This window comes from Mus caroli, unplaced genomic scaffold (assembly GCF_978045245.1).
Source record: "Mus caroli unplaced genomic scaffold, Mus_caroli_1 scaffold_1, whole genome shotgun sequence".
Lineage (NCBI taxonomy): Eukaryota > Metazoa > Chordata > Mammalia > Rodentia > Muridae > Mus > Mus caroli.
Window position 1 is genome coordinate 175,963,687 of NW_028227256.1, and position 12,083 is coordinate 175,975,769.

Here is a 12,083-nt window from a genome sequence, read left to right on the forward strand (position 1 = left end):
CTTTAAAAAAAACTAACCAAGCCAGGTGTGGTGGCATACACCTTTAATCCCAGCACTTGGGAGGCAGAGGCAGGCAGATTTCTGAGTTTGAGGCCAGCCTGGTCTACAAAGTGAGTTCCAGGACAGGCAGGGCTATACAGAGAAACCCTGTCTCAAAAACAAAACAAAACAAAACAAAACGAAAATAATAACCAATAGTCTTGGCAATAGTGTAATGTTAATGTTAAATAATGTTATGATGCTTTTACAATAGTACATTTCCATATGGTTTTTCCAAAGGCTATTCATGTTAGTTGTCCTCCCCATATTGCCTTCTTTAGCCTGACCATCCACCTTCTCCCCCTTTTAATATTTCTTTCCAGCTGCATTTTTTCAATATTTCCTAGTGCTTCAACCCTTAATTTCACATAGCCTATAGTCATCTGCAAAAGAAGTCCCAATTAATGGATTACCTTTATCAAATTAGTCTGTGGGTATTGTCTTAATTAATTGATATAAGAGGGCCCAGTCTACCCTGGGTGTCACATCCCCTGGACAGGTTGTCTTGAATTTCATTTAAAAAGCTAGCCAACCATAAGCCAGTGATTGAGCCAGCAGGCACTGCTCCTCCAAGGTGCTTGCTTTAAGTTTGTGCCCTGTCCTGACTTCTTCCTTCAGTGATAGACTGTGACCCCTAAACCTGTTCTGCCCTAAGCTGCTTTCTGTCAGAACATGTGTTATCACAGCAACAGAAAGACTGCCCAACAAGTCTCTAGGCTTTAAGTTCTACTGAAATGATTATTTTAGTCAGATTAATGGTTGTGACTCCATTTCATTTATGCAAATGCCTACTCAACATCTCATGAGCCTCTAAAAGACACTGAAAGTATAACATGACCTAACAGTAATTTCATTTCCCTTTCTAACCTACTTCTCCCTCAAATATTTGATGTATTATGAATAGCATACTATCTACCCAAATGTGTCAACCATCAGGGACCTATTTTTGAGACTACCCCTAACTCCCCCAACAAATATAATGTCCACACTTTTTAATATAAGTCTGGTCACTAGACTCCCAAGATGAGGGAGAAACCAAGCCACAAATCCAAAGTGCTTTTTAAATCTCTTGCATTATATCTGTTAATATCCCACTGACCAAATCAAGTCAAGGCTTGCTAAAGACAGTAGAGAGAGGCATCAAAGGTCATATATAATTTGAGAAGCCACTTTTATAATTTACCACATTAATCGTCATGTTTCTATTTCCCGTGCCTCATTAAAATTTCACACAGAAACTCAAGTAATGTTTAAGTTTTTAAAGTTATTTACTTTATTTATCTGAGTACATCGTATCTGTCTTCAGACATTCCAGAAGAGGGCATCTGATCCCAAATATAGATGGTTGTAGGCCACCATGTGGTTGCTGGGAATGAAACTCAGGACCTCTGGAAGAGCAGCCAGTGCTCTTAATCACTGAGCCTTCTCTCTAGCTCTCAAGAAATCTTTTGAGACTTATGTACATATTCATGTCGTTTCTTGGCTCAAACCCTACCAACTCTTCATTTAAAATCCAACCTCAGAGTTTGGAGAGGAGGCTTGCCCACTAAAAGCACTTGTTGCTCTGCAGAGGATCTCAGTTTGGTTCCCAGCACGTAGGTCAAGCAACTTACAGCAGCCTATAACTTCAGTTGCAGAGCATCCCTGCCCTCTGTCCTCTTTGGTCACCTGCACCCCTCTCTGTATCTGCCTCTCTGTCTTTCCCTCTCTGTCTCACTCTTTCACACTCAGAGACACACAAACACACACACAATTGATAAATCTAAAATGTAAAATAGATATTCAATCTCAGTTAACTGAAAACTCAGGATGTCTTCTGACCATTTAACTGCCTGTCCACGGATGACCTCTTTGCTCATTATATTCTATTCTAGCCACAGAGAACTTTTATTTTGTTCCTTAAATACAGAAAACATGTCTTATGTCTATGTACTTTTGTCTCCTCTAATTGGAATTCTTGGCTCTCTTATATTTGACTAGCTTTCTGTCATTCACGAAATGTGAATTCCGTTTTGAGGGTTAACTGAGACTTTCTTACATCCTACTTTTACAAGGGTAACCTTCCTCCCTTTATTGCCTCACTTCTATAGTTTCAAAAATAAAAAAAAAGCAGAAGGGCTTTGGAAAACTTAGTCATCACTTCTTCACATTGCGTTGGATTCACATCTCACGCTACAAACACCAGAAACAGCACTGAAAACTAAAAGGCAAATGGAGTCTCTGCTCGCCAAGGACGAACAGCAAAGGTTCCCTGAACAAACTCTTCGCATGACATCCTGGGAACTGTAGTCTCCCAGGGAGACGTGAGGGCCTACAATATCCTGGTGCATGCTGGGATATGTAGTCAGACTGCTTACACGCCCAATAGGAATCGCGGGTTCTCGCTCTACTTTCTGGGAACGGTAGTCTTTCTGCGACCTCGAGCCACCAGGGTGAAGAGGCATCCAGCCTGTCGCCATTTTAGGTCTCCAGCTGCAGAGCCTGAGAGCCTCAACGCGCAGGCGGGCTCATCCCTGGATCCAGCCGGGCCCCGCCTCCAGGGTGCCTAAAGCCCGCCCCTTGCCCAGGCTCCGCCTTCCCCCACGTGTCTGCGGCTGAGGGGAGGCGCCTGAGCTGGAGCTGCCTCTCCACCTGTCTGGCCCGGTCCTCGTACAGGTTTCTGGCTGCGTCTCCCGGGAGCGGTCCCGGCTGCCGGATGCTTCCGCCCCGGCTGCGGTGGGCCGGGCTGGACGCTTAGTGCCCGGCTCGAGCCCTGCCTGAGGCGCCCGCGGGGGTGGCAGCGGCCTCCGCCCCGCGGAGACCGAGCGGCTGGAGGACGAGGCGGCGGCCGTGGGGAGAAGGATGGGGGCTAACCAGTTAGTGGTGCTCAACGTCTACGACATGGTGAGTACGTCCCCTGGCGGCCCGCGCCGGCCGGCCCTGTCAGGGGTCGGGACCCCGGCCCGGAGCTTCCTGCCTCGCGCCTCCGCCTCCAGCTTAGTTCTCAGGGGTGGGGGGAGGGGACAGTCGCGCTGTCTTCTAATCCCGAGACTGGCCGGCGCGCCTCCTGGAGGTGTCCCAGTCAGTCCGAAGGAGGGCTTGGGCTGGAGCCTCGTCCCAGCCCTCAGCTCCCCTGGCTGTGGGCCCGACCCCTGGGCGGATGAGCCGTGTCCTATCCGCGAAGCTTCGGTCGCTGGGCGACCTCCCAACTGCCACCTGGCCTCTAAGCTGCTCAGCTCCCCTCTGCCCTGCTCCTGCTGGCCCTTGTCTGTCTCCAAATGCTCGAGGCTTCCGACAACTCTCAAGCCCTTCAAGTCTAGAAAGTCACAGCTCCGATGAGGATGCTAGCGGCTCCCCAAAGGTGAACCGGAGCCAATACACCCTCACCTCCAAGGCATCCTCATAAAAATGAATGAAGCGAAAATTTATGTAGAAAATAGCGCCGTTGAATTATTTAGCGATCACAGGGGTGATCCTAGAATCCGAAGACCACTTTCCAGGTGATGCAACAGGTGGATGACGTGACCGCTAGAGAGGGAAGGACAACCTTGTTTATTATCTCATCTAACTTTGAAGAACTGCAAACACACAGGCTAGGGTTCAAAGGCTGGGTCCCCTCGGGTTGCGAGTGCAATAATACCCCTAGAAGAAGCACCTGGTAGAGAATGATCGCTGCAGGGAAGGCACGTTTGGGTGTGTACCCGCTCCTTTGGTTACTTAATGTTTGTTTTGTAAAGGATAGCCTTCCCCTGAAAAGCCTGAAATTTCTTGGCTACGCATTGACACATGAAATTTCTCCAGCATTATTTCTGTTGGCTTAAAAGTACTTAGAATAAATTCAACAGTAAGAAGTCTTTGCTCTTATTTACAGCTCTAAGCTCTTCTTTGTATTGTTTATAAGTTTTTAAATGAACGGGGAGCTATTGATAGAAAAGGATTCCTTATGCCATATCTAGAAGTTAACGTTGACAGGGCATGGTCTGCTGGTAACTAGAAGCGAGGTTTCTCTTCTAGTAGGTTCCAGTGTAAGTCTGGAGATGAGAGGTAGAGTAACAGACTAGGAAAAGTGAATCATGAAGGGAAAAGTTGGATAACTGGAGCAGGAGATTCAGAGCATGTGTGTTGTATGACTAACAGCCTACTCTACTGGTTAAGAAATTATTCTCTGGGTTTAAACTTTTTGTGTTCCATGGGAATCTTTTCTTAAGACTTAATTTTGCCCCCTGTTGTTTAGTTGTTGTTTTGAGGCAGAGTTTGTCTGTGTAGTTCTGGCTATCTTGGAACTATCTCTGTAGAACAGGCTGGCCTCAAACTCTCAGAGATCCCCTGCCTATGCCTCTGCAGGGATTGGAGGCCTGCACCACCATTGTCAGCTTTAATATTGCCCTTTTAGTATTTCACTGCCTCTTGCCTATCAGACTTTGGATTTTTTTTAAACTGGTGAAGACTCTTATAAACTATTCCTCAGGATATGTTTTACTCTGGAGAATATATATTGAAATATCTATATTTTTTAAAGATTTATTTATTTTATGTGTATGAGTACACGCTAGCTGTCTTCAGACACATCAGAAGAGCACATCAGATCACATTGTACATGATTGTGAGCCACAATCGTCTATATTTTTAATCAGTTGGGATTATGCAGTGACCAGTGGCTATAGTTTCATAACCCAAAGAAATCTGTCAAATAGAGTTTTGCTTTTTAGATTAAATTGAATATGCACTACATGGCATATAGTGTGTGTTCTATGAATCAGGAAAATCGTTACTGATTGTGAAGTTGTAAGGGCTAGGGATGATATTCAAAGGAATGTTTTTTTAGGGGAAGACAGTTTTGAATGATGCTAAAATCTGAAATAATCACAAAAGAGCTTATTCTTCTTGCCACTCTAGTAAATACAGAGAAAGCAGCCAGAAAAAGCCTAAGTGACTAAAAAGCAGGATCTAGAAATTCTAGATGATAGTTTGATTCACTATTGTCTCTATTGAATAATTCCCTTAGTTATTTCTTACAAATTGCCTTATTTCGTCAACCGGAAGAGAAGCATTTGAATAAAAATGTTTATTTAAGAGACTTACTCTTGTATGTGCTTTTAAAGGCTTTTGTCTATGAATGCTTTTATCTCTAATGTAAAAACTTTCCATTACTCATTTAATTTTGATGACATTGAAACCAGAGGCAGGATCCATTACCTGTCTGCTTTAAGGAATTTGGGGTATCATAAGGAAGACATAAGAAGAGTTATAATTTAGAGCAGAGTGAGGATCCAAAGACTATTTTGTGGTTGTAGAATCAGGAAATAATGAAAGAGAAAAAAGGTAAACAAGAAGCATTGATAGACTCTTCAAGGGCAGAGATCAGTCAGCATGAACAGAGAACAAGAGTAGGGAAGCCCAGGCTGAAATGGGAACTTTGATCTAGTCTAGTTTAACTGGAGGGTAGGATGCATGAAAGAAAACTCCATATCGAGTGGGTGAAGGATGGCAGGAACTCTGTGCCAAGGGAGTGACCACAGTTCCATTAGGACAAAGCCAAGTAGATTGAGGTATACATTTTTTCCTGTTATACCCATTTTTCACAAACCAGTTTTACTTTGTGATGTATTTTGCTTGATGCTCAGGTAGTTTCCTTTTATCTTTACCTATAATTTCTGTTCTTTGTAGATACATGCCTTTGATGATGAATGCTGTTGTTTATAAGCCTAGTACAGCAGCTGTTCCAAAACCAACCACTGTTTCTTCCTGTTAGAATCATCAGTCAGTTCTCATAGATCCTGTGTCTTTTTGTCACCTGCTTCAGCTATGACCATTTTTCCTTTTCGATAGGTTGGATGGCAGGAGATCACTCCTCTGCCTCATACATACGTAATTACCAGCAGGGTTGCCCTTATCTTCCTTTTTGTTGAGGTCTAATATATTCCTCAAAAGGTTATTTATCCTGTATTACTTTTTTTTTTTTTTTTTTTTTTTTTTTTGGTGATTAGAGTCCTCTGAATTTTTTGGGACAACCTACTACCAATAAAATATGGCCAGGAGTAATTCTTTGAAACTTAGCAATGGATTACTCATATATTCCTAATCCACCTATACGAATAGCTAATCAGTGACTCAGATTTCTTTCAATTACTGGGAAAAAATTCTGTTATAGTTGTTTGTACTGGCTGGTTTTGTGTGTCAACTTGACACAGGCTGGAGTTATCACAGAGAAAGGAGCTTCAGTTGAGGAAATGCCTCCATGAGATCCAACTGTATGGCATTTTCTCAATTAGTGATCAAGGGGGAAAGGCCCCTTGTGGGTGGGACCATCTCTGGGCTGGTAGTCTTGGTTTCTATAAGAGAGCAGGTTGAGCAAGCCAGGGGAAGCAAGCCAGTAAGTAACATCCCTCCATGGCCTCTGCATCAGCTCCTGCTTCCTGACCTGCTTGAGTTCCAGTTCTGACTTCCTTTGGTGATGAACAGCTGTGGAAGAGTAAGCTGAATAAACCCTTTCCTCCCCAACTTGCTTCTTGGTCATGGTGTTTGTGCAGGAATAAAAACCCTAACTAAGACATTGCTTTAACAGTCTTTATTTTTCATAGATCCAGAATTTGTATATTTCAGCCTATTTCAGCCACTAATGTATTTCTTAAAAATTAAAATATACAAGTCAAAATTAGTTTATACATTCTAGAAAGAAGTTAAGGTTCTTCCTTTTTAAAAATAGTGCCTATGTGTTTTCAAAGTCTTTAAAAAATAGAAAACAGACAGCCTAGAACTCCTCCAATTAGGACATTTCTGCCTGGATTGCATTGTTTTGGCCTGATTCTCAGACTCCTCCAAGAGAGTTTGAAGTTATGAAGGTGTGATAAGGTATGTCTTTTCATACATCTGTAGATTGAAATTAAACTTGCTAAATGAGGTCTGTATACACTCATCTATTATATACTAAATACACTCTTTGATAATCAGTTCCGTGAAATCTGCGAATCCACATGACTAGCAGCAGACATCCCCTCCTCCCTCCCTCCTTTCTATGCCTCCCTATGCTTTTCTTTCCCACTATGTACTCCCCATTCTCACCCCAATTTCCACCTCTACCACTTTTGGTAGCCAACATTCTACTCAGCATCTCAAACCAAAAACTTGGACGTAAGCCTAAGTAGCTATTATAAACCCTTCACAGTCAGTCACCCGGCCTGGTCCAACTTTGTTTTGGTTGGTCAGTGTAAAAGTAACAGAACTTGACAATCAGCAGCTTAAATTGGAAAGATACTGTCTTAAATCCAGAGGTTAAAAAGAGATAGTTTAGGCAGGGCGTGGTGGCGCACGCCTTTAATCCCAGCACTCAGGAGGCAGGGGCAGGCGGAATCCTGAGTTCAAGGCCAACCTGGTCTACAAAGTGAATTCCAGGACAGCCAGGGCTATACAGAGAACCCCCCCCCTCCCCCAAAAAAAGAGGTAGTTTAGCAGCTCAGTCATATTAACATTTTGCAACCTTCTACTCATCTCTGCTCAACTTGCTGGCATTTCTCTTTGATTTGTGCCCTCACAGTTGCAGAATTACTGCCGTAATTATTTAGTGTCACTAAATTTAGTGTCATCATATAACAAAATGTGGAAGTTCGATGTATTGAGGAGGGGGACAGTTCTACCTGCACCTCCATTCTAAGAGAAAGAGTCTTTCCTTCCAGAGATTGTTCAGAATTGACTCCAGTGTAACTATGCTGCACCTGAATAAGTAGATTGCTGGCTTCTTGCCTCTATAGGCAACTTTGTCCATCATACATCTGACTTTCTGAATTGTTTGCCCACAAGCACATGTGGAGGTCAAACAACCTCAGGTGTCATTCCTCAGGTGCTCTCTACCTTTATAAACCCTTCTTTGTGTAAGTTGTCTTGGCCATGGTATTCTGTCACAGCAATGCAAAAGTATCTAATACAGAACAGAACTTGATACCAGGGAGTGGCCTGGTGCTGTGAAGAACCCTAACATGTGGGGTCTGGGTGGAATGTGGAAGGCTTTGCGACATTGTACTACATAAGCCATAGAATACTGTAAACAGGCTTACCAGCTCATCCTAATAGGAGCTTTGCAGACCATGGAGGCCCAGCTCTACAGGTTTAGAAGGGAACAAGGTTAACTACTGGGCTACAAAACATTCCTATGCTATTGGGGTGGGGGGGGGGGGGCGTGAAGCTGCTTTCTGCCCATGGTTTAAGAACTTACCTGAGGCTAAATTTAAAAGTAATAGACTAATTTCTTTGGCAGAGGAGAATTCAAGATTGCCTAATATTTACTTGTCATGCAGTTGTTAGTAACTACTCTTAAGTCAATCTACAGGGAAAGGAGCAACTCGGCAAAAAGAAAGCATACTTTTAAAAATTTATATTATTTAAGTACACCATAGCTGTCTTCAGATGTACCAGAAGAGGGCGTCAGATCTCATTATGGATCGTTGTGCGCCACCATGTGGTTGCTGGGATTTGAACTCAGGACCTTCAGAAGAGCAGTCAGTGCTCTTAACTGCTGAGCCATCTCTCCAGCTCGAAAACATACTTTTTGAAGAGGAAAAAAAAGGCTCCAGGAGACTTTTTCAGCTACTGAAAAAGCTAATGCTGTTTTAGCTAATGCTGTAAGAGATAATGAGATTAATAACCGATTTATATTGAAATACAGGGAGGGGTACCAACTTGTAAATGGAAAAGGCCTAAGCAATTTTCTGCTCCTAGAAAGGATAAACAGAAGCTTCTGCATTTAAAGTGACCAAGTATTGGATGAGCACAGGTCTCCAATGGAAGAGCTTGAGAAAAGACAGAAGGAGCTGAACAAGCTTGTAGTCCTATAAGAGGAAGAACAATATGAACTAATCAGTACCCCCAGAGCTCTCAGGAACTAAACCACCAACAAAAGAGTACACATGGTGGGACTCATGGCTCCAGCTACCTATGCAGCAGAGGATAGCCTTGTTAGACATCAGTGGGAGGAGAAGCCCTTGGACCTGGGAAGGCTGGATGACCCAGTGTAGGGGAATGCCAGGACAGGGAAGCAGGAGTGGGTGGGTGGGTGAGCAGGGGAAGAGAGGATGCGATAGGATGTTTTTGGAAAGGAAAGGGGATAACATTTGAAATGTAAATATAGAGAATATGTAATTTTTTAAAAAGTATAAAGACAGAGACTGAATGAATCAATGAATGGAACGACTAAGTATCTGTCTCAAACTGACAGCCAAACTTAGCTGTCCATGTGGACACTGCTTTTCGAGTCACGAAGGATAATAGAATTTCCCACAGTTTCAGAGAGTCAGCTAGTATGTGAGGCCAACTAGTATATGGCAAGGCTGTCCTTCCATAGAGACCATTGTCTGAAGCCGTGGAAGGGAAGCTCTGTTATGTTAGAGAACCCAAGGTTTTGGAGCTGTGAGAGCCATGAGAGAGCCACTCTCCCTAGAGTTGTGCACAGGGAAGGAAACCAGCCCAAGGGACAAAAGTATGCTACCAGTAGCAGAACTGGAAGGGCAGAGTGATCTAAGTCCTTTGACATCAGGCATGGAACTATGGAGTTTGGAGTTTGTCCTGCTGAATTTCTGTTTGTCTTCCTTGAGTCCAGTATTCTCACTATATCCTGATCTTTCCTTTTGGTATTGTAGTGTATATTTTGTGTCATTGTATTTTGGAAGTAAATTGTTTTTCTATTTTACAGGGGAGTTACAATTAAGAGATTGTGGAGTCTGAGAAGAGACTCTGGACTTTTAAGCAGCATTGCGACTAAAAGAGTAAGGGGACTTTTGAATCTTGGGATCCCCTAAATACCTTTTGTGTTAATGACATAGCAACAAGTCTATGTGGTGGTTTGAATGATACATGCCCCTCCATACTCCTAGGCATTTGAACACTTGGTCCCCAGTTTCTGGCACTGTTTAGGTAGGAATATGAGGTGGTCTTGCTGGAGGAAATATGTCACTGGAAGCTGGTTTTGAAGTTACAGAAGCCATGTGTCATTTTCATTTTGCTTTCTGTTTCCAGCTTAAGGTTCAAAATGTGAGTTCTCATCAGCTCTCTAGATGCTCTTGCCTTCCTTCCCTACTGTGACAGAGATAGAGTCTTATTCCCCCCACCCCCCAACCAAAAGCCCCAAATAAACACTTTCTTCTCTAAGTTGTGTTGATCATGGTGTTTTAGCATAGCAATAGAAGTTAACATAGATAGCTTAGATTGTAGTAGCCTTGAGTAGTCCCTTCCCTCCAGGTTTGCCTACAGCAAATGGGACCTTGTTCTTGGGCCAGTTGTACTCAGTGCCTGTAGCTTTCTTAGGTATACTCAGACCCCATAGTCCTGGGGATCTCTGTTGTAGCTGACTCCACCTTCTTGGCTTTTATACTGTGACTTCTTAGGGCCATCATGTAGAGACTGTAACCCTGACAAACAATTGCCTGGCCTCAGCATCCTTCTGGAACCATGGTGCAGGACACATGATGCTTTCTTCTTTTGCATGCCTGCAAAACTAGTACTGTTTGAATAATGATGCCAAGTCCTGCTGCCAGCTTCAGATGTAGCTGGTTCCCTTATATACCACAGCTATGACTTCCATGTAGTGAGGCGATTCAGGCTGAGAACACACTTTCCTAGGCATGTGGGGTTTTGTTGTTGTTTGTTTTGTGTTTGTTTGTTTGATCAGGGAACCTCCTCTTTCATTCCAGTTCAGGCACTCTCTTCTTTTAAAGTTGCCTTTTTCACAATAGCCTTCAGTAGGCAGAGATGGTGATGATGATAATGATCTTCTTAATCAAGGATACCTTTCCTGGTTATGTCATTACAGAATGCAAGGTTTCTCTTAAAAGGCACTAGTCTCTTAACAATTGCAGCTGCTGTCTTCACTTGTGCCTTTTCTGCATCTTTATTATGTGTGTTGCATGATGGGTTACCATGAGGTCATGCCATAGCATACATTTGGAAGTAGGAGGAGCTTTGTGCACTCAGATCTCTCCTTTTTTCTTTACATGAGTTATGGAACCAAACTAGATTTCCAGGCTTTTGTGACAAGCATGTTTACCACATAGGCTTCTCCCTGGCCCCTTTCTGTATTCTTAAACTCACAATCCTTTCCTTGCCAAACATGGCCTTTTCCATGTTTCCCTGCTCTCATCTGTAACTGCATCATTCTAAGAGCAATAAACAGTAGTAACTAGGCCACCACCTTGAATGTTATGCTGTCTAGAAATTTACCTGCCAAACAACTTAGTAGTCCACTACTTTTAAGCCATTCTCACTTATATTTTCGGGACAGAGGCAGAGTGGAGCTAGGATCTTTACCAGGCTGTGATACAAATGACTTCTAGCCCAGATCTCAGTAGGGCCCCTATTTCCCTCTGAAACCAGGGCTTGGGCTTCCAAAATGACTACATTTCTCTTGGCATTTGTATTAGCTACTTTTCTGTTGCTGTAATAAAACATTCTGACCGAAACAGGAGCAGGGATGTAGTGTGTTATTTGGCTTATACTTCCAGGTCACAATTCATCATTGAAGGGAGTCAGGCAGAAATTGTGGAGGAACACTACTTACTGGCTCACTGTGTGGCTCATGGGCAGCTAGCTACCTTTCTTATACAGTCCTGCCTCGGGTAGCACCACCCACGTTGGGCTGGGCTCTTAACATCAGTTAGCAATTGAGATAATGCTCTAGACATACCCACAGGCCAATCTGATCAATGCAGGTTTTCAATTGAGGTACCCTTTTCCTAGTTAACTCCAGGTTATATATTAAGTTAATAATAAAAACAATGCAGCACAGTATCCTGTTCTTCTAAATTCCCACCAGAATTGTCTTTCCTCACTAAATTATGGTGTTACCATTTCAATACTGAGTTTTTGCTGATACACAATTAATTTTAATTTCACTACCACACTATTCTAATTATTGCAATTTCGTACTATATTTACTATCTAACTATACTAGTTTCTCTTTACTATCATTTCAAAGTTTTCTTGGCTTTATTTTCTAGAAGTGGTTGGTTGTTTTGTTTTTTTTTCTTTAAGTCTTAGAAAAGCAATTCTACAGATTTTTTTTTTTTTTTAGTTTTTTAAAA

At 42.8% G+C, this 12,083-nt stretch overlaps 1 protein-coding gene across 4 annotated transcripts in view; it reads left to right on the plus strand.

Annotated features, from left to right (window-relative positions):
• Window positions 1-2,525: 2,525 nt before the first annotated feature.
• Desi2 (desumoylating isopeptidase 2) overlaps window positions 2,526-12,083 on the plus strand; it is a 50,058-nt gene continuing 40,500 nt past the window's right edge. For 3 of the 4 annotated variants that reach the window (XM_021167083.3, XM_029476481.2, XM_029476484.2), the window contains exon 1: window positions 2,526-2,922. In XM_021167083.3, the coding sequence (XP_021022742.1) occupies window positions 2,881-2,922 (42 nt within the window). In that variant the 5' untranslated portion in view covers window positions 2,526-2,880. Of the gene's footprint in view, window positions 2,923-9,700; window positions 9,774-12,083 lie in introns of all 4 variants that reach the window. The other variant, XM_085843336.1, reaches the window with a different exon arrangement.